At 37.6% G+C, this 23,911-nt stretch overlaps 1 protein-coding gene across 6 annotated transcripts in view; it reads right to left on the reverse strand.

The window, feature by feature from the left end:
• The window catches only part of USP53 (ubiquitin specific peptidase 53), a 38,527-nt gene extending 16,867 nt beyond the window's left edge, over positions 1 to 21,660 (reverse strand). Inside the window, exons 1-11 of one of the 6 annotated variants that reach the window (XM_080591610.1) lie at positions 21,292 to 21,503; positions 14,431 to 14,562; positions 11,547 to 12,285; positions 9,121 to 9,213; positions 5,136 to 5,270; positions 3,554 to 3,667; positions 3,385 to 3,467; positions 2,987 to 3,092; positions 2,027 to 2,173; positions 1,368 to 1,517; positions 746 to 917 (exon numbers count right to left, since the gene is read on the reverse strand). In XM_080591610.1, coding sequence (XP_080447736.1) covers positions 746 to 917; positions 1,368 to 1,517; positions 2,027 to 2,173; positions 2,987 to 3,092; positions 3,385 to 3,467; positions 3,554 to 3,667; positions 5,136 to 5,270; positions 9,121 to 9,213; positions 11,547 to 11,690 — 1,144 coding nt within the window. In that variant the 5' untranslated portion in view covers positions 11,691 to 12,285; positions 14,431 to 14,562; positions 21,292 to 21,503. The other 5 variants (XM_080591607.1, XM_080591609.1, XM_080591611.1 and 2 more) reach the window with 5 other exon arrangements.
• Between the last annotated feature and the right edge of the window lie 2,251 nt (positions 21,661 to 23,911).

A 23,911-nucleotide genomic window follows, 5' to 3' on the forward strand; every position in this document is an offset into this window, starting at 1 on the left:
TAAATCTTCCAATGTGTAAATTCAAAACTAATTCTTAATTTAGGATTAAGAAAACAAAAAGAAACAAGCAACCCACCACAGTTCAATATGCTAGGCAGTAAGGTTTTGTAACATCTTGTACCCTGCCATATTTATAATGGCAGGCTGCAGTAGAATAGGCTCCACTCCTTCCCTGAAGCAGTGCATGTCCTATTGCGACTTATTATGTAAAGAGGATACATGTCAAATTCAATTGGTCTTTTACTTTACTTGTATGTTATATTTAAAGTTTAGAAAAAGTGCACGTGCATAGGCATATGGTAACACACACTCCAAATATATCTCTGTATTTGTATTAAGCTCTGGTAAAATGCTATAAAAAGCATTTTTTAAGCAGCATGGATGATTTTAAATTAATAATATTTTAAGCAGTTTTTTAAATGTACCAATACATGCTTAAGAACATTTGCATATACAAATACACTAGATTTTCTTCTGAAAGAACTACTTTACACATAACTTTAGTAATGACCAATCTTCAATAAAAAAATCCACTCCTTATCCACGTCTCAATTTGTATTCCCATATCAGACAAAACAGGCAGTTCCAGTATGAATTATGTATACTAATATTTTTTCTTTTGAGACCCTTTAGATAATTACTGATAAAAGTATTTAAGAACAAATCAGCTAATCCATTACCCCTCCTTATAATCCTCGTTTCATAATTCCTCATAGTTTATATCATTATTAAAAAAATGAATTACCTAAGTCTTCCCCATTTCCTCCTACTGTTTTGTTTGGAGACCAGTGAATAATCTGCTTTGGAGCATCTTCTGGAGATACAGCTGTGCCATCTGGGTTAGCATAAAATAGCAACAATGGCTGAAAGTGACATCGAATGCACCTGGAGACCACATCTTTCCATTTTGTTCCGATCTAAGAAAAAATAATCTTTCTGTATCAAAGCCATCAAAGAGAATTACAGAAAGAATAATTCAATCAACAGCAGGTAACCATGTCCTAATTCCAAAGGTACATTAAGATTCAACACTGCAGCATAAGTTCATGTAAATTGTGGCAAGAATCTAGAACCAGCATTACACTGGCTAACAACCAGAACATCAATTACTGATGGCTATATTTGCAGTGTTAAGTCTTTCATAAAAAGAATGAAAAGTTCAATAGTTGACAGGACATGCGTTAACATGAAGTATCTGGCATTTTTAAGTGGTGAAGTTAATTCTATAATTCATTTGTGAAAACTGATTTAGTAAACTAAAGGTTCACAAGAGACATTCATTTGACTTGTTTAAGTGTTGTGAGAGAAGAACACATTCTAGAAAACTGAAGATCACTAAACTTGGTAGCAGTAAAAACAGCATTTACCTCTTTTACATTAGCATCATCAAACAGCACCCATTTGCAACTCTTGGTGTGAAAGGCAAAGGCACAGTAATGTCGGCTTGTGTAGCAAATCATTCCCACAAGAAAAAGTTCACTATTTTTGGCATTTTCATCTGTAACCCTATAGAAGAGCTGTAAAGATATTTAATATTTTTAAATGCATGTAACACACTTACCCTTGATTTCTAGGCCAACTACTGGCACTCCACCAAGACAATTAGAATTAAATATCTTGTTGCATTATTCAGTTTTTCATTAATAATGATCTTTGCTCTTAATAGGTCTATTTTAACTTTTCTTTTTTTATATAGCTGTTTAGGCAAAATGGTAATGCTCTGGATTAATTCTACAAATTTCAAACTGAATATGATATTCTTAAATTTTCAACTAGGAATTTATCTATATTCCTCTTCATACTTAGGTATAAGACCAACACTTCTGACAAGACTTTTTCCTCTCAGAAAAACTACACTAGGCAGCACAGTATACAGAATGTTAGCCATAAATTTTGAAGTTAAATTGTGCTTATTTTTAAATACATATAATTACATACCCATATGTATATATGCATATATTTGTATTTACATAAGATTTATATAAAATTAAATTCTAGAATAAAGAATTAGTTTTAGGTCAGATACCCCAGGAAGATAAAGTTGTGTTGCCAGATTCCGCATAACCTCTTCTGTCAGGTCAGAGTGTTCTGAATCCCAGACTAAACCAATTGTCACAATTTCAGGGCAATTCATAAGAACACGACGAATTTTTATTTTTTGACCACAGTTACTCTAGAGAAGGGAAAAAAAAAGGGTGTGGTGACAAGGAAAACAAATATGTTAAAAGAAACCTCTAAGTTCCTTGTTGAGTTACCAGGCAAAACAAAACAACCCTCTGCAACTTATTCTAATTCTCAAATTGAATTATGATTTTTGTTTCTAACAATTTATAGGTAAAATTCTTCATCATCACTTTTTATGTTTTTAAAGTAAATACCATAAACACTGATGAAGGCTACAGTTAAACTTCTACATCCAATCACCACCCTAAAATAGAAATCTCTGAGCACATGCAAGTCACTGCCATGATTTTGTTACCCATACCCAGGAAATTTAGGGTTATTTCTATACTTTCTTATTCCCTTCTTGATGATTCCCAGATTAATAGTATTGATAAAGTATCATTTGAAGAAGAGAAGGATGAAGCAGAATAAACTAATGGAGACTTTTTTTTGGTTGATAAAAGTACAACATTATTCCAATTAAAGACAATTTTCTCAAGCTCTCAGTGTATATGAACGAAAGGTGCTTCATTCAAACAATACACTCGTTCAGGCTAATCAAAAGTACCTAGCTGTAGATTTAACATGGAGTGAAAGTACAGGCCTAATAACTCAACTTTCTAACTAGTTACTTACACATCCAGTACAAAGTTTATCTGTAACTGTAGCAACAGAATTAAAGGCAATCTTTCCCTAAGCTAGACTGCACTGAAGCGGCCAGAAGGAATCCTGCTTTTAGAGGAATACTTCAGCCTGATTTAACATCCTAAAGAGTTCTCCATTATACATTAACGAAAGTCACGGAACATCTTCGTTTACTTACAGGACACTTTCTGTAGTCATCAGCAGTATTTGCTGCCTGCAGCAATTCTGCAAACATTTCTGGCTTGAGACGCTCATGCCTCTCCATCATTCTTTCTACTTCATTACTGTAAAAAATTGTAAGAAAGGAGTTCCACAGTTATTTTCCATTTAAGAATAAACAGATTTCTACCAAGTCTCAACTAATCTTTTGCATAACAGGAAAAGACTCAGAGGTAAAACAGTAACAATGTATACTTTTTGTCAAACTCTTCCCCCAACATCTTGTTTTTGAAATCCAAATGTTACTTTGGGACACTATCTCAAAAGAACTCACTTTTAACTTACAGCATTTTTCTGGCATATTACTGGGAGTGTATATATACAAATTAAGACAAATACAAGAATAAAACCCCTTACCACAGGGCTGTGGTAGAAATGTAACGCACAAATTCCGTAAAAGGCAATGGGTCTGATGATGCTCCACAACTGCGGCATACACACTACAAAAATAAAGATCCTTTTGTTTTTACTTACTCATGACAGCAGAAACAAAGTATTTGTTAAAGCAATCAAATAATAGTCTGACCTGTTCATACAGTGTCATAGCAAACTTCTGATGAGAAATACAGGATTTTGAAGTGCACATATCTGTGTCACTGTTTGGCACTAGGTGAAAATGAATCCTCTCAAGGATATTTTCCTAAAAAGAAACAACAACATAAACTGATGAAGTCGGAATATATAAGCAATATTCCAGTTTAATACTCCAGCAATTATTCCTCTTAGCTCCAAACAGGCAACCTACAAGTTTAACATGTACTTAATTCTGTCCCTATTCACATTGAAGTGGATGGGAATTCTCTTCACTTAAAGGTTTTCAAACTTTAATATAACAAAAACAGCATTAAACAACAGTTATCCAACTCCAACTCTCCTAGCATGTGTTCTCTTATGAAGGCCATGAATCTTCATGAAGAAATACTAAGACAATATTAACATCATTGCATGCAATGCTTGAAAGATGTTTTGGATCAGGCCTCAGTCTCAGTTGTTCTTCACACTTGCACATTTTCTCTATGTATTTCCTGATCATGTTTAGCGTTTATGCCAACGCTATGAGTACTGCTGACAGAGGCCTGGAAAAAGCTTATAAATAGCACATGCCTTATCACATCCCCAGTCTTTTTAATGAAAAAGAAAAAAGGTACTATGATTGTCATTTGTTTGACCCCTGTATCGGCACAGCCATTTTTTTTTCTCTTTCGCCAAAAATACCAGAGGTAATGGGAGGAAGAAAATATAGGCAGATAATTCAGGTAGCAGATATTTTCAGGGGTCACAACACGTTCTGCTTAGACGAAGAACTGATGAGATTCCCTTTCCTGACTTCAATTCATTAGCCTGTCTGCAAACACTCAAAACAACTACTTTAAGGAGTTCTTCATTGGATTTTCCTATGTATTTGAAAATGCACCTGGCAGGTAGGTGTTCATTTGTGGGTTATTGCAGAGGTTGTTGAAAGCTGAAAGTAATCAAAGCAGCAAACATATTTTCTGTACCTGTTATATTTTTTATTAGGCTGAACAATTTTCATTGTTCAGAGGAGAGACCTCCCAGAGAAGTTTCTTCACCAGTGTCAATGTGACTTTGAGTCATCTTTTATGACCACAATAACCATTCACGCTTTTCAAAGAGAGACTTCATAAAAGCAGCAAGTAACTGCAGCAAGAGTTGAGATCTTCAAGTTTTTGTTCACTCTTGGATAAGATAATGGAAATCTCTTCTGCAGAGATGCCAGCGATGAGCTGGCTAGTTGAAATGGAACATCTTTCAACGGGTGTTAAGAGAACCCTTCTCTCCATCCAAAAATTTTTGGGAACGATTGAGAGTTACTTATCCTCCCTCACCTCCTGTAGTGATGATGTTTCACACACCCCTCTGTCTGAGACACAGAGTTAGGAAAGAAAGTATGGAGCAAATGCAAGACTACTCCATTTCACATTACTACTTACTGTGGGTGTCTCCATAAATTGACATGAACAAGATCAGCAGTATTATGCTACTTGTATCCTACCTGTGAGTCTAAATTTACCAAAACAATAAGCCAGGTTGGCATCCTTTCTATAAAGCTAACATAACCCTACTTGACTATTGTAAAGAATACTCACAAAGCATTCTGCTGCATCATCCATGAATCCAAGCTGGAAACGTTGTTCATCTTTAAAACTTTCCGCCAGGGCATGTCTCATATTATCTGACGGGAGTGCTTTTTCTCGACTGTGTTGAAATTGTGAAAATATTGCCTAGGAAGAAATATGATTACTCAGCTTAATTAGCCACTTAACTATGTACTGCAGCTCTATTCCAATAGATCAGTTCTTATGCAGCATGCCTAAACAGCAAATATAAAAAGCATGAATATATGCAAATTTACAAATGACTACTTTCTCTTGAAGTTACTCAAGTTCCATGTTCTCACCATCACTTGTTCAATTATAAAAAGTTAAGCTACCAAACGGAACTCTGATTCAGTAGGAAAAAAACACAAAGCATAAAAAATGCAAAAAGCAAGCCCTTCAGCTCCCAAAAGCAACACAAAACTTTGGTCTGTAATTATGCAGCTTTTTTAATTTGGCCACTGGAATAGTGGTTTATGCTTAAGTATCTCATCTTTACAGATCGTACGTATTTCTTAGGGGCACAATGTAATTTTACTTTAACATATAGCACTTATTTAATAATACATTTACATTACTATTTCAGACAGGATCATACCTTTATTAAAATGATGGATATGCAAAAAAAACTCCCATTATATAGAATGCTGAAAATCCTTGCTATTAAATTAACTATCTACTCAACCAGTGTATACAGCAAGACAAGAAAACGTGTCAATATTTGTAGTTCCAGAACATGAAAATAAACTGCATTTGATTTTTTCTTCATTTCCCAGAAGAGACAGTTGGCTACTACTTTTCTTTTTGGCAGATATGCATGTAAGTGACCTCATTATTTAGCAAGTAAGGAAGGCTGATTTTAAAAGAACTGAACGTTAAAATCCATTAAGTGGATAAGAAAACATTTGCAGACATTTAAGGGTGTATTCCACTCTCAAAAATTCTCTGAAGTCAAACTTCTGAGAAAAAAAGAAGAGAAACAAAGCACATCGGAAGAAGTCATGTAAAATATAAATAAGGATATTTATTCTTCACATAGGCCTCCTAGGTAAAAAAAAAAATAAATCTGTTGTACAGAAGGCAAAGAAGCAACAGACACCCAAAGTTTCAGTGCTAATAAAGTAGCGTTTTAAACATGATGCATTCCAGTATAAGTGCCTGCCAAATATTTAAAACTTCCCTCTCACGCCAGAAAGCATTTTAGCAGCCTCTATGTTCTAAATCCCACTCCAGCAGTACCCAGAAAAAAAAATCATATTTAACACATAGAACACCAATATTTTTTAAAAAGTGTTGAACAGAGTAAAACAGAACTTACTGGCTTAGCTAGTAAACTTACTAGTTTACACCATAGGCTCAGAAAAAGCCTAGAATAGCACTTACATAGGGGGAAAAAAAGTCAAATTCCTTTTGGAAAGGTTAAAAAAATACAAAAGACAAAACATTTTTTTATTTTTGAATAAGAAGGGTTAAAATAGCCCCAAACCATAAAAAAAAAACACAAACAAGTTGCTGAAATGCATCCTCATAGAGCACATACACCACATGAATATAAAAATGCCCCAGGTTCAGAACACAGAACAAACAGAATCACTCAACCAGCATCTCTAATAAGCCAAGAAAGCAAAACCAGTAGTGCACATAATGACTGAGGACAGATACTTCCAAATGAGTTAACTACAGTGGTGTTTCTGGTTCAATACCTAGGCTACTGGCCATACAGTTATAAAGAATGCAATTATGTCGTTAAAGCAATGACCAATTCAATTCTAACCAATTACAGAACAGGCAGCAATATGGCTTATCATTTATGTTGGGAACTTACCAAAACAGGAAGACATGACAGTCCAAGCAATGCAAAATATTCAGGTTTTGTAAGCCATTTAGAAAAACGGCACAAGAAAATGCATTATGGGAGTAATCAAACCTTCTAGAGCAGGTACTTGAGAGAATAAAGAAAATCACCAGTCCTAAATTGCAGTAGCCTTACAGAAGAGCTAAAGCTAGTGTGTTGTTTTGGGAGGTGACTTAAAGTGATGCAAAACCTATTTCACTTTGTACTGGAGCCCCAATAATTACAAAGGAAAAGGGTATTAAGGTACAGCAAATAGCAAGTTTAGCTTAGAAAAAAGCAGCCGGTCTTCACAAATGCACCATTGGCACAGACCAACTCATTACTTATGTTCATTTGCAACTTGACATGATATCTTCATGTTTCTGAGCATCTTAAAACTGCTACAGTATTTTTTTACTATGATTTTAGCAATGCGATTACTCACATAGAGAATGCAGTATACATACATTCCAGAAATTGCCACTATTCAATCTCTCTGAATTTCTGAAAGTCAGTTCCAATGCATCATTGAACAAGACGATATATGACCAGCACTTAATGTGTAATATGGGTCAAATCAAAAGGGATAGGCCACAAATCTTACTCCAGATTATCACATCAGACGTAAACATGACTTCTCGTACACACAACAATAAAAGATTATATCTAAAAATTTTATCTAAAAACAGAGGTGTGCCAAGTTATGGTTTGGACTTCATGTAGTAATAAGACCAAGTGTCCAGCACACAGAACAACATATAATATGCATGAAAACCCTGGTGAAACAGAAAGCCCCATTAAGTTCTGTGGAGTTAAAAGCTTGTAAAAAAGTTGGGAAAAAGCCTCAGGAAGCTGGTCTGAATATGAGTAGTTGCATCAAAACCTACTTCATCTTGTTTGTTTTTTAAAATGAACCATTTTATCCAAAGAAGTAAAATGACACCTTCTAGGAAAGCTATATTTGGGAAAAGAGAGACTAGTGGAGAGATCAGCCGTGCTATATCACAATCATGATAAACACTAAAATGGTTTGAAAAAACCTACACAGAATACATAGATTATACACCTCCTGAAAGACTAAGTATCACTGCAAATACTTCTTGCCTCAAAATGTTTATTCAGTAACAAAGTTTGGTCTGTAAAATGCCCTGTGAATAAACTCTAACTGGAAACACCTGACAAATACTTGGCTTATCCTTGCCTACAATTTAGTATAGTCAAAAACCACTTCCTTGATGAATTTCGTTTTTAAATAGTGTTGACCCTTTCAGCTCTCTCCATACAAGTGATTCTTGGTTCTGTATATAACTATACAGAAACCCTAACCATCTTTGTTGTCAGTAAAAGTAGAAAGTGCATATTACTAGAAGAACAAGCAAACAAAACAAAAACTCCTATGCATTTTTCATTGGGAATTTTATCCCAATGGAACATGAGATACGATGTTTACAGTTCTTCCCTGGTAACTGAAAGCAGCCAAATACCATTGCAGTAGAAATAGCAAGAACCTAACAGAAATCATTTGTTTCTAGACTTCAGATGAGTTACAAAACTGAAGTACGAGTTTTGTGTGCTGGTTAAGACTTGCAGATCTGACATACTTTTACAATTCTAAAATACTACCAGCATTCTTTAAATTTCTAGTACCTCTGCCTACCTTTCACTACCTACAAGCTAAACAATTAAGTTCTGTACAGTTACCATCAACTACTCAGAAAAAAGTCCTGAGACCTTATCAGTCAGTAATGTTATTGTACTCAAACACTGAAGTAAAGAACAAAAGCATTTGTATGTAGATAGAAAAAACAGATCTCTACAAGGTTTGCTAGAAATTTTCAATTAGGTTATAGTGTCTTAGACAACAGTCGCATGCTTAAGCAGACTGCAAATTTGTGTACTGTAATATTTCGCCTATAATACAAGAAAATATTTGTTACAAACATCTGCTACAAATGTCCTTAAATCTAAATTGTTTCTTTATACAAGTATGATTCAATCACAAGAATGAGACATTCTTATTAGACATATGAACGAAAAGGACGTAAAATTATCAGATCTCAGTAAAATTTTCTCCCTCATTTTTTAAGACGTATAGGGAGAAATGCATAATGATTCGTTCTAAAATTTTTATTCATTATTTACCTTTAAAGCACAAAATATGCATGCATCTCCCTGGCATACGTGTCCAGTTAAACCTCTCAAACTTCGTCGAAATATGTCAAGTTGCCATAAAACCTATAAAAGATGCACAGAAAATAAGTAATGCATTTTGAAAGCTCTACATTTAACACAATAACATGCACTAGATCTCTCTTCTTCCTCCTGATTTTACATAACATTTACAACATGAGCACCAGGACTGCTAAACGATGATCCTTTTCCATTAGCTTAGTCAATTTTGGAAGGTTTGCATTCACAACTCTTGTATAAAATGAAGATCTCATTTTTAAACTTTTGAAACAATGGCACTATATGTTGGAAATGCTGAAATGCTCTTTAGGAAACGAGAAGTAAGCTTAACTTTGTACAGAGAGTGCAGTAGTGTATCTTATGGCTTTACATAAGAGGAAAAAAGCTATGGGGTCTCATTTTTCCTCTCTCCCTCTTTCAAATAAAAGAGATGAAGACACGGAAACTGAATTGCTAGGTAAAATGTGAACAGCATTTCATTTTGCTCTCTTACTAAAAACTATCACTGAAATACATTTGTTTTTCCACAGCTCAAGATAATCCACTTGTGCTTTATCAGTTGCAAGTTTCTACTTTTTATTGTGTAGCTACTGTATATAAAGGTAACGTCAATTTAGTCGCACTATCCTGCTTTCAGTATCTACTATCTTAGTTGCACAATCAGTGCAGTAGTTCACAAAGTTGCCATAAAAAATAAATGCACAAAAATGAGTTCTTGAGAGACACTGTAACACAACAGTTGCAAATCCAGAAGAAAAATTTCTATCTATAAATATAAATGCTAAAATGAATTAGGATATTTTTGAAAAGGAATGTTAGAACATCACTTCTGAAGGTTGAACAAAGGAGAGAAAAGAAAGGAACACATTCCTCCTTTTAAAAGGGCAGTCACCAATCATCACCCACCATGTGATAAACAGCAGTATGTTGTAAAATACTAGGACTGTCTGAAAGCATAACTAAAAATGACTTAGGGTTTAATTTCAGGGCACCCTAGGGGAAACTACCAAAACTAAAGAAGAATATAGGTCATGCTGTTCTCATTAAATCCAACACAGCAAACTCATTCTACACAGCCTATTGTACGTTTTTGTTTTAAACCTATTTAGATACCACATTTATATGGCATTTGCATATCTCACCTCCTGTGTTCATATCTATACCATTTTTAAGACTTATTTTTGCTGTTGGATGGCTTTTTTTCACCTTTTTTTTTTTTTAAGGGAAGTCTATGCATCTATTAAGACCTCTGCCAGTTTGGCAAATAATTCTGTACAATTTGCAAACAACCAGGGCCAAAATCTAAGCATTACAACAAAATATACTCTTATACCCTCTATTTGCATATTTTTTATTTTTTTTTAAACTTCTACTTTTTTGATTTAAAAAGACCTAAAACTAAACTGCTGCTAGTATTCCGACTTGCAGACAACCTGGAAAGAATAGCACTTAATTATATCCCCATATTCCATCACAAATAGGCTTGTAAAAGACCAACTTTTATCATGCTAACATCACTGTACTATTAAACTATACTTAAGAGATCTAAACAGGCAACGCTTTTTTCAAATTAAAGTTCACAGAACAGTACATAGGCAATACTTGCAAGAATTTGACCTGTAACAGATATGCACATAGAGTAAAAAGATACTTAAGTCATATTTCTTTGGTATCAATTGTATCTCCTGCTCTACTAATTCCATAAGGCTTTCCTAAAATTAGAACCAAAGCTTTCAACTGCATGTGCATCTTCTGATATGCCCCCAGTGACACAATTTAATGTACTGATTCTGAGAAAACAGCATTTCAATAAAAATAGTATCCTATTCAATGCATGTAGTAGTACTAGCTGCTGCACGTTTAAAAAAAAAAAAAAAGTAAATTTGGTAGGTAATAAAAACACTATGTTTAACAAACATTGGTTTTAAAATTCAAACACTAAGTTTTAAAGTTATGAGTAATAAGCTGCCAAATATGAAAAGAAAGTTTTACTGTTATTCTTAATGTATGCAAGCAATATAACATGCTGTCATTTTTGGCAGAATTAAATATTTAACATTCACAATCAATTCCTTAAAATCAAATTCTAAATAAAATTATTCCCACCATTGTCTTTTTTCTGTGATAGCCACCTTTTACAGGAAAGTCAATTCCAGAAAGCAATAATATTCTGTCTCAATTCGCATCATTAAAAAGTTTAATACGTTGAGAACTGAATTTAACACCACTGGAAAACATGGTGTATTTTTCTGTAGAATGCACATACTGCAATACAAAAAATAATAAAAACAGCATTTCCAAGAGAACCCTTTCCCTGTTATGATCATCTAAGCTGCAACAAAACGAGAACTACTTAATAAATCAAAAAATTTTCTTACCTGAACAGCACTATTTAGAAAGCAGCTGTTTTGTCCTGGTTCATTTAATAAACCTTTTGTCGGGGCCAGGGACAATATACTTCCAGGCTGATAAACTTTTCCAAGGTTACCCCCAGGTTTCCTTAAAAATTTCACCCATGCCATTATCTTCCAGAGTTTATAATTGCACTATTTACACTTAAATATTTAAGGATATGATGGGTGCAAGGCAAAGAAGGTCCTAAGAGAATCACTGTAAAGTCATGACATTCCATTCAACCCTGTGTAACAGTAACCATTCAGGGGTTTAAGTCCTTATTCCAGGAGCAGCTGTCAGCAGTCTATCAGGATCAGTCTGTCAGTTAAAATATAACCACATAAAAGTTTTCAAATGAAACTTTCAAAAAAAAAGAAAAAAAAACATACGGTGTCCAGTTAAGGTTAAAATTCATTAAGGTTAAAATACATAAAAGTTATTTGAATAAAAGTTCTTATTAAGCAAGTTGCACAGTAATTGACTTCTTCTTCCAGGGATATCAATAAAGTATACTATAAATCATGAGTTGTATTATATCATGAGGTTATATATATCACAGAAATGGAAAACTCTTGACAGGCGTTATACTCCTATTTTCTGACTTGACAGGCATTATACTCCTCTTCTCTGACTTCCATCCATCTTTTTACTTTTAACTGTGGCCCACAAAATATATTCCAGTTTAGAAGACTCCATGTTTATCTCATTCTCTTTCAAGTGAATCTGAAATAGGAAAAAAATAATATAAAAACAGATTTTTCAAAAATGTTAAAGATCTAAATAAATAAGATGGCTGTAACAACCACTTAATATACAGGCAGATGCAATAATCAGGGAAGAAAAGAAGAAAATTTCCACTCCATAGTTTTCTCAAGACAGAAAAATTATTTTGTCTGTCATAATCAGTTATTTTCTAGTTTACTATACACCTCTAGAGACCACGATAAAGTTTGGATTCTGCTAACAATATGTAGCACAGCTTGTAAAAAGAACACATGACATGTGTTATTCTAACTTTGAATCTCAAAGCCTAATTAAAAGATTACCAAGAAATAAATATTTTTATTCTACACTTGAAAACCTAAGATGCTTTTGATTTCAGTATCCCAACAAATCACATGAACTTATGCCTGTTTTACGATTCTGAAGGTGTTATAGATGGATTCTCAGCTTTCAAAGTTTTGTACTACTTAGTAAACACTACAAAAATACGTCATTAATCTAGTTGCATTCGTAAAGCATCTAGAGAAACACAGCTAGAAGCAGAGCAAGAATGTTTCAATAGCAGTCCTAGACCAGTGACTGCCCCAATAACCAACTCCAAGATTCTCCAATTCCAACAGTAAGTCTCTCCTTGCTGAAGGCACGTATTTCCAGTTAAATGACTCATCGTCAAAAGCACATTTAAAGCCCATACAGTGATCCTCTCAGAACAATGGGTTATCCAATCAGTTTGGCATTATTACAACATCCATATACATACTTAAAGTAATAGCACAGAACAGAATAAATTTGAATGAACCAAAGCAATTACGACTACATATTTGGGGAAAAAAAAAAAAAAGGTGAAATATGGGCCTTCCACATCACAGACAACCTATTCACCTTAAATTTTACAAGCATGCAAGATACTAAAGATGTATCAGGGTACACAAAAACTTGCAGCTTTCTCACTATAATTTTTTCCACTATGAAAGCCTTTTCGGAATGGTGAGAAATTAAAAAAAAAACAGTAGTCCAACTAAAACAGATAATCTGGAAGATAACTTTGCCCAGCTCAGAGCTACCACCAACACATTCACATCAAGCAATTCTACTGCTCTCAAATATTGTATAGCTGGAACACCACAGAAACATACCACATGACTTTCAAACATAACTGCAGGAAGACTTGCACCCCTAAAACCCTTTAGTAAAAAGAAGCACTTATACTTGCTTGTATTGTTAAAAATCAATAACTGGAACATAACCAAAAGTCCCTTTTGCCCAGTGCATAATCAGATGTTTTCTGTTTGTTTACTGATGTTACTGCATCTCACCCGTAAGTAATTTGATTTAATAATACTGGAAATAGTAAGTGTGATTTGTGACAGCACTGAGCAAAGAATCTGAAATCTAACTGGAAACTGACCTTGACAGACTATCATGTGATTATTTTGTGTTCTTTATGTTCACTTCAATAAACCCAGAAAGGGAAAAAAGAAAAAAGATGCAGTGGGTAACTGTAAACACATATTAGTTTAAGATCTTATTAAAACCTTAAATTAAAGGGAGTATCAACTTCAAATTTTATTTCCACATGAAAGCCAAAGTTAAAGTGCTCCATAGCATAACAACTACTCTTCTGCAAAGGAGCAAACTCATAGAAAACAGGGACAGAGGTGAAGGTAAGAAAGGGTAAAATGAAGCTTAATACAGAAGATTAAAGATTGTCTCAAGTCAGGTATGCAGAGGTGGTAACAGATCCACATAACGCAAGTGAAAGAAAAATATTTTTAACAAATATTTTCATTAAAGTCTTGCTACAGTATATAAATAGAAAATAATGAATAAAGAGGAGCCAAGAAAAAAAAAGTGTATAACTGGTTATATATATATACACCCCCACACATATATAATACATATATATACACTAGGAGCCAGTATCTTGTATCAAAAACACCTAGTAATAGAAAGCATCGTTTTGATCAAAGTCTCCTGCTATCATGTGGAACTATAACTTTTAATCTCTAAAAATACAGATATAGATATAACTATGAATTTTAAAAAAAAATGAGAAAAGTCTTACACATTCAACTCTTTCAACTGTTAAAATAGTTTCTGCTGATTTCTGAATTAGTACTCCTATATCTATGCTAAAAAACTGACCTACTACATTTTTGTCACAGGGAAACTTCTTGAGTCCCCATTTTCCTGGCAATACAGAGTTCTCAATTTCACTTTACATCACTTTCCACATGGAGAAGATTGTACAGTCTTCTTCACCTTCCTGCTGTTGCCCTGGAAGACAAAGCTAAACGTAAGATGGACAATTTTTAGTAACCAGCAGTATCAAAACAGATACACTGAAGAGAAAAAAGAATGGAAAGTGTGGATCAGGAACAGCCTGGATGGCCTGCAGCAGCCATGAAGGAATTGAGTATTTGCACTCCACCGCATACCTGAAATGTCCCTCGCTGAGTTGCTACCTTTGACACATGGGTGCAACATGATAAACACGGGTCTGAACCAGAAGCACCAGACTTGCTGTCAGGGTCACCCAGCCTAAAGTGCCCTACTTAATACATCACACCTCACACCTCCAGAGCTGCTCCAACAGTGGAACTCCACCACCATTGCTGATTCAGCTAGCCTGTCCTCTGCTGTCTGCATTTCTGTGTAAATAGCACTCAGCCTAGAGCAGCTGAGTAATGTGGGAAGCACTAGATGGAAAGTAAGGTAGGCTATACATTAGTGCTAGAACACACAAGTTATATGCAAAAATAAATGTTTCTAGTATCTAAATTACAGGTGAAAACAGATCTTATGTATTCAACTACAAATGCACTGAGGAGGAGTCTGTGAAGTTGGACTACAGTTGGTTATTTAAAGAAAATCAAGAACAGACAAGAATCACACGATTCATCTTAGGCCAAAAAAAGAAAGTGAACACTTGTTCCATAAGTAAGTTACTTTCTCATCTGAAGAAAAGCCTAATGATATACCCAAAGTCACGTTAAGTTTGGGAAACATATGTGTTGTTCTTTTTAAATGCAAAAGTGAGATAGGGTTCTGTTTCACCCAGGTAGTAGCTAAAACAGACAGATGAAAAATGTAACATACTTAAAGAAATTTTACCTCTGTCAATTTCATTTCCAGCCCTGGGACATACTTACACCAATCGATAAGGACAGAAGAGCTTCCATCAATGTTTGTTTCTTAGCATATTTCAAGAACAATTTCACCATGCTTCTGAACAAGAGATTTATGCATCGATATGGAACAGGGGCAAAGGAACACCAGAACTCTGAATTTAAACTAGTCTATACTTTAACTGATAAGAAATACACACATTGTTTGGAAACAAAGTTCTTTCAGAACAATTCAGATAAGAAGCATTAATTCACTAATATTTTCAGGAAACGCATTTTGTTTTACATTTCATGGGTGTCCTAAGACAAACAGTGTATGCACTGAGTGAGCATTTAGGTGTTGGGATGGGTTTCAGAGAAGTTGCGATTCACTGCAGGAATTTTATAAAAATGGTTCTCTGCTAGCTCTCTGTTAATATCATATCACGTTAAGATGCTTCCTGTTTAATTTCACATCCACAAAGCTGTAAATACAAAGTATTTCAGCTATCACACCAGGTAAGTGCACACAAACCTATTTATGATAAGTAAAATTATATATTGCAGAAGACATTCATCGCATGGTTTTCATATGCAGACCAGATATCCATTTACCAGAGCACTGTGGTATTACAGTCATACGGCCTCTATTAAGAGCCCACAACATCAGTACACCTGTTCTAGAAAATTTCAATACAACACAAGAAGAATCAGAAGTGACTGCTTAAAAGTTATCCTTATGCAACCTTCTAAAATAACTCTCTATAAACGCGTTCTTTAAACTGCATATGTCAAACTAAACATCCCCCAGCAATTCAAGCATGAATCAATTTTAAAAGAAAAAAAAAAGTAAGAACGGTATATCAAATAGCTATTCATTTAAAAAATTTATCTTCAATTCCACTAGGACTTTGCACTGAATTGGCACCGGAGTCCCTTTGTTTTATTAACTGCTGTCCTTCTCCCCAGAAGTTGTCACACAAAACAAGTAACAGAAAGTAGGTGTGAAATAATCCTACCTCAACCCAGTTCTCTGGTCAACATGACCAACCAGTCCTACTCCGGGGTTGGAAATCCCACCAGCCTCTCTTCCTCCACTACCATTCTGTATCAAGTACACCGCATCACTTCTTATTTGCTAGCAAGGGGACCACTGTAGAAGAGCCTTCCAACTGTGCCGTGAGCGATGTGATTAACATCTGGCACATATTTGCTGTTGCAGCCTCTCCCTAAGGAGAGGAAAGTTTATAGTAGCATCTTGTTTTGAAATTTATGTTGTACAAATGTCTCTTAGCTTCTTTAACAGAAGAAAAACAAAAAAGCCAGGATCAAACAAAGCTGTTGTAGAGGATGCTGGCAAGGACACATGCTCTTTAGTCACAGCAAACTTAGCTTGATTTGGACCATCCACCAGGAGCATTATTCCTCTGCCAACAAGCCTGCTCTCGCTGGAAGCTGTTCCATAAACCAGAGAAGTGATGCTGCTGATCAGCCGTGGCTCCTTCCCCAGCCCACGAGGTTTAGATAAGCATTTTGATGACTGGGACACAGACCACTGACTCCTTTCATCTAAATTCAATATTCTCCAGGACTGTAATTAGGAGTTGAAGACTGTCCTTACACATCTGTGGTAAGCCAGTGTCACTAAGAGCACCAAAGCATTTATTAGCCACTGGGGTTTTGAAGTTCTTCGTTAAGTTCCTGGCTTGACAAAGGTGTGGGTGACTGATGATTGATCATAATTTGTCCAAACCACACAGAGTCTTCCAGAGCAGATATTTCATGCAGAGTTAAATGACATGCTATGGAAGAATTTTATCACCTGGGAATTAAAGAAATATTCTTGCCTTTCAGACTAAAGGGATCAGTTTTGGATGACTGTTCTCTACCAAAGCTGCTAAACAAAGGCTATGAACTTTTAAACCAACAGCCATTTATCAACTTATATTCTTCTACCTTGCCTAATTTTAGGCAACTGTTCTTTGGTCATCAATGATCCCATCAAGCACCAGGCTACCCTTAGTCATGCAGTCACACAGGAGAAAATATATATATGCCTGTCACAAATTTCACACGCTTACCTTTATAGCTTCCAGAACAAGAAATGCACTACTCTGCAAACAGCATGTTATCACCAGTTTTGTAGGTACACCCTAGGAATTAGGTAACTGTGGCTTGCACAGTCTTCTCAATGGAGGGAATAATACTATTAAATTAGCTTAGGAAATGGTACAATTACTATTTTACATAAACCACTTTCTACAAGTATATTTGGGTTTAGGCATTATTGGTATGCATTCAGTTAAAACCAGTGAGATAAACAGTTGGGTCTATGAACACTGGAGCTACCAGCCTGGCTCCTGGCAGCTGTCTCATAGCTGAACGAGCTCTCAGTTTTCTCCCTAGCCATGCAGCAGAGTTGGTATATACCCAACATCTCCTCACAACGTCTCTCTTCCAGCCAGCAGCCTATTGCCATGCACTCTGGAAGCACATCGTCATCGTTAAGACTTTATCCCTTCTGTCAAATTGGGTGGAAACCTGCCAACGGGTTCAAAAGTTGTTGACTGTGTCTGAAATTTGGCTGAAGAATAGTTATTTGCATCATCTCAGCCTCATTTTGCAACGCATCCCAGCGCGTTGCATAGATGAGTAATGACAAACCTTCCTGGTGCCCAGCACTAAGGTTACTTTCAAGTATCTCAGCTTTCTGCTTCTGCTGGCAGCTCACACCTCTGTGCTGAGCTTGGCAACCCACCCAATGGCCTGACAACTCTGGTAGATCAATTTCTAAACTGATACATGTCACAACTTAGGAATTCAGATAACAAAAATTTGGATGGAAGAGTGACTAAATGTATTGAAAAGAAGCAAACCTATGATGGGAAACCATCAGTTTTCTGTAGTGAGAATAGCATTGTTAGGACTGTGGTTGCTTTTTTTCTCCCACCAGAATGAAATCCATCAAAAATCTAACAACTTACAACACCAAAAAATTGAGTACTTGGAGTGTTTTCTGTGGTTTTAAAGCTTGTCATTTAAAATTGCCAACAGACCAAAAATCTTGATTTGTATTATGACGATACTGGAGGACACCATCTGTTTTCCCCCCACACACACAGACTTTTGGAAAAAAATCAGTGATGTTGCTTAAGAAAAAGAGTAGAAAAAGACAGAATTTTGGAATGAATAAAACTCTTATATCCCTCCAAATGTGACTAACTCATTTCTTTGGTCGCTGGACCAATCCCTGTCCCATTTCACCTTTAATACTGTGCTGAACTGTCTATGTCAGATCTCCTTTGCCATAATATACTCCATAACACACAGCTAATGCTGTTAGTAGTCCTCAGCCTGTTTTTGAAGGACACTATTTGCAAGAACTGAAGTTTTCAGTATCTGAAACATCAGACAGGGCAAAAACCCTTCGTTAACAGCACATATTTGCAACACAAACAACACTGTAAGACCAAAGTCACATCTCCCGCTGTGGCCATTAGCCCTGATTTTGTGGGCCATCTGCAAGTACAGCAGCCAGGGGTATCGGTTTGACACATTCTTTCTACCTTCCATCACTGACTCAAGAAGTCCTCCAGAGACAAAAATGGTATTTGACGGCCATTTCTTTAGAAATCCTTCTAACCAACCTCTAAAGATATTAAAACCAGACTTTTTTCTATTTTAAAGAAATTGCCTATTTCCAGTCCATTTAGCTATCCCTCACATGCCACATCACTGCTCCTGCATGTCATACTTCTGTGTGACTTTCAGGATGGGAGAACCGGAAGTATAGATGCTATCTCAGATGGCTTCTCTAAAAGGATACAATTTTTTCTTTAAGCTGTTCCAAGGAAAACTTTCCTGTTTGCATCTAGAAGAAAACAACAGGTTCACGGTTCAGCATTTCTGGGCTGTTACAACTAGGAACCAACTTTACTCAGAGTTCCCATTGTGGCTGTTTCTAAAGATCTGAAAGAATACAGGTTCCCAACATATGACACGAGCCAACATTTACAGTGAATCATCATGCACAGAAACTCTTAGTTAGACCGATGAATTCAGATGAAGCAGCAGAATAGAAGCAGTAGGAAAGAGAAGGCAGCAAAAAGTCTCAGCTGTAAGAAGTTTGGAACCCAAATGCCCTAGAGCAGCAAGTTACCTCTGAGTTCTCACACGAGCCCTTCTCCCTACTGAATTCAAGTATCAGCATACATTAAATACAAGACCGGTCAAGATGATCTCAAATCAATCTGAATGTGATGAAATCTCAGGAGTACTATTCCTGACTGTCCTCATAAACACCGTGAGACATATTATTAAACTAAACCACATATATTTTTGTTTCTCCATCTTCCCAATCCTTTATGATGTGTTTTCCTCAAAGATTACCACCTACTCCCTGAACCTCAGAAAGATAGAAAGTATCTTTACAAGGTATCTTGGAAAGGTTTGTTACCCTTACAGGGTTACAAACTGTAACTTTGCCTCTCAGATTTTGGAGTAAATGCTTGATAACTAATAGAAATGCAAAACACCAGGTTTTTGTTCCTCCCCCAAAAGCTTTCCGATTTCTTAAGCCACCAGGAAAAACTAAGTAACTGAATTACAAGGAAAGGTAATATAAGTATTATCTTTAATCCCACAAATGTTTAATTGACTTGATAAAAGCGAACGTTCAAAACATTTACATTTCACACATACAAGTCTGCACAAACCTATCTAAAACCCTTTTTTACATCTGTAACTCTGATCCAGTCCATCTCCCCTCTACACCCTCAGCACATCATCATTTAACCTGGCCCTGCCAAAATCCAACTTGTTTCTGCTTACGCCTAGAAAACATTTCTGAAGAACTCCTTGAAAGTGTTCCACTCTTATCCCTATGCCCATCAAGTGATTGTTTTACTGCACCCAGAGCCATCAGCTGAGGAACACCAATGAGCATCGCAACCAAGACTGTGGAAAGCAACGTAACTGACAAGCGATAGCACTGATGCTGTCCCTGAAGTCTCGTGGGTCTCACACCCAAACAATTCTGCCAGTAGTACATCATGCACGCTGTACGACTGGAAAATATTCCGCTCTATCAAGTTTTGATATGAAAATCAAGCACATTTTAGGTGTTTTTATCATCAGCATCCCCCTGTTCCAGGATAAGAACTTTTTACCGAAGTAATTTGATCTTTAAAGGAAAAAAACTGTAAAGACATCTTACATTGCAACAAGGCTAAGACAAGAGAACATCGTTTGTTATTTATTCAGACTAATTTCTATTCAGATTGTAACATGAGCTCTCCCTGCTTTGAGAGCCAAAGTCACCACTCTAACCGGAGCAGGACGGGATAACCACTGCGGCCGCAGGTGCGAGGGGGAAGGAGACGCGCACACACCATCAGTTAGGTAAAACACTACTCACATGACTAAGCTTCTGCTCTTAAAATAATCCTAGCAACTTCAAAGTCAAGCAAGAGGGAATTTTTTTTTTGCGTGCGCAGAATAAAGGATTAAGCAGAGACATGCAAAAGCCGCACTTATTTTGGGAAGGGAAAGAACGAGACGCGTTTCCTCAACAGCTTCTTCTCAAATATTTGCATCGAGAAATCACAGCGAGGGGCAGGCTCCGGCTCGGACGGGTTCCCGAGCAGTTTGCACGGGGTACCTGCCGGCTCCTGGTGCTCCACCGGCTGGGACCCGATCCCACTCGGAGCAGCCCCACGCCACCTGCGCTGGCATTTCCTGTTCCCAACAGCCTTCGAAAACACTCCCTAAAACCCCGCCGACGGGCAACGTGACTCCGGCGTTAAACATTAACCCCGCGCTCCGGCTCTGCCCGAGCCAGCAGCCCGGCACGGAACCCCCCCCCGGCTCCCCCAGCCCACCCCACTCCACCAGCGCCCACCTCGCTCAGCCCCGGCCCCGGCCGCCGCCTCCCGGCCGCTGAGGGGGCGCGCGGCGCCCTGAGGCGCGGCCGTTACCCCCCAACGGCCGGGCGCGCGACGCGGCCCCAGACGCGGCGGCGGGGGAACGACCGGCCCGCGGGGGTCCCCACTCCGCCGCTGCCCCCCGTGGGCGGGTGCGCGAGGGGACGGGGAGGCGGCTTTCCCCTTTCCCCCGTCCCCAGCCCCAAGCCGCGGCGCCCCCGCCTCGCCTCACCTCCCGGCCCCGCAGCTCCTCTCTCGCCCCCTCCCGGCGGGCGACTCCGGGCGCGGCCCCGCCCTCGCGGTAACTTTTCCTCCCTCCTCCGTCTACGCCGGGTCTCGCGCTCGCTCCTCCTCCGCGCCTGCGCGCTGCGCGAGCCGCCGTTTGCCCGCTCCCCCCACCCCTGGCAGGGGCGCGAGGCCGGCCGTTGGGCGGGTGCCAACCGCCGGCGCGCGCGGCGTGGTCTCGGCCGTTACCGCCCCTCAGGCCGGTGGCTGAGGGCAGGGGTAGCTGAGGCGAGGCTGGCGCTGAGGGCGTCGTTACCCCCCCACCCCCCTCCCCCCGGGAGGAGCCCCGAGGTAACCGGCCGGTTGCAGGCAGGAGGCCGGTGTTGGGGCTGCTCCAAACCGCTGGGTTTGGGAGTTAATCGCCTGGTAAAACGGACGGGGCAGCGGGTGTTTTTCCAGCAATTGTTTGTCAGGGCTGGCTGCTGGATGCCTGTCAGCACGCTTTGGCTCCACGCGAGGTGCCCGTGAAGTTACACAGGCACGGGGGTGCCTCTGGGATGAGGGCGGCTTTGATGACAGACCCCAAGCAAGTGTACGTGTATCCCAGAGCTGCCTTGCTTTTCAGTTCCACAGAGCTCAAAAAGATCCTACTTAGTATCACCTAAAGATCTGCCTTGGGGTCATCGCCCCAAAGTCATGTTCCCTATTATTTTTATCTGGTCTATTATTTTGGGGAGGGAGGAGTGTTTCCTTCTGTTATTTGCAAAAGGAATTGTATGTTGATAAATACTCGTGTTTCTAGTTTCTCAAGTACCTTAAGTAGTTTGCTGTTATTTTCTTGGATAAAGATGTAGATTTCATTAACACATTTCACTTCTAGGCTAGTAATGAAAATATAAGTGTTACCACACCCAGTACCAGTCTTTAGCACATGACTTTTTACATTCCCATTTTTCCAATTGCCTTTTTATGGTCTTTCAGGATTGGACAAGTGTTTATGTGTATGAATGCATGTTCACTTTTGCAATACCACCTTCTGCAATAAGTAAAGTCCTTTCCTTGTAAAGTTCACTTCCCTCACCTCCTTTAGATCATCCAGACTGCAGTAATGTTTTGCTCCAGAAGATACTGTGTGAAGCACAAGGCGCTGCATCAAATGAGTTCACTGCCTCATGTAAATGCTACACTTTTGTTCATCATTTATCCATTTTCATCAAAAAATCAATTTTAATCCATTTTGATCAGATTGGTTTTGCTAGTGTTTCTTCCATTATATTGCTAGTGTAAGAAGCTTGCTGGCAAAGGCAATTTTCTCAGTTTCACTGTCCAACATTTATTCTCAAGTAGCCAACTTTTTACTTCAAAAAATTATATATTTTGGGGAGAATTACAATTAAATTGTCCAAACTTTATATAGTTATATATATATATATATATACATACTTCTCAGTGATTTGGATAGTCACATTCATAAATTGGAGATCTTTAATATAAGATTAGTATAATTTTTTTTCTTAAGACTTTCAGATGTTATGGCCAATAATGTATATACTTTATGATTGCTTAACAGATACTTTTTACATTGTTCATGGTAACAGGTACAGTATATGTTTCCCAATTTTTGTGATTTTTGAAGGGAATATAATATTTGCTTCTCCTGTTGTCCTAAGATTCATACGGCATTTTGGCACAACAACCATGTTCTGATGTTTATGTAGACCTTCTTAGCTGTGCATTGATAGGTGTTTGAATCTCTAGTTTTCTGCAGAAATTTTAAAGTGAAGGCACATTAGAAGTCAGCATGTTAATATTACCATTAAAAACTCCACTTTTGTGTTAGTACACTTTGTTATGGTATATTTAAAAAAAACATTGTCCGTATCATTTTGGTTAGTATCTGTTTAGTCCTTGATCCCTGCATTACTTCTTTGCAAAGCCAGTCATGCAAAGGCGTCAGTGAATCCCAAACTAGCAATATGACTTCACTGCAACTATGACCTTATTTTGATATTTTTGCTTCTCCGTGCACTCTGCTTTCTCGTTTGCCTTTGCCCTTTTCCCCAGCACAGATTTGTTTTTCATTGCTAATCTTTTAGAAGTCCCTTAGGACATATACCGGTTTCTTCTGTTCTTTTTTCTCAGAGGAAATGTAGTCTGTGAGCTTTAATTATGGTATATTTTAAGATTTTCTACAAGGGGATCTTAATAGAGTCTTCCACACAGTACAGACCGAGAATGACACAGGTGTGGCACAGGAAGCCCCAAATGAACTAAAAGAAGAACTTTAAAATTAGAATAAATGGTGCAAGTGCAAAACAATGCCACAAGGGCAAGTGATTTCCTCTTGTAGTTGTCAGTACAGGATATGTGCTA

This window comes from Anser brachyrhynchus (genome assembly GCF_964034855.1).
Source record: "Anser brachyrhynchus genome assembly, chromosome: 4".
Taxonomy (NCBI): Eukaryota; Metazoa; Chordata; class Aves; order Anseriformes; family Anatidae; genus Anser; species Anser brachyrhynchus.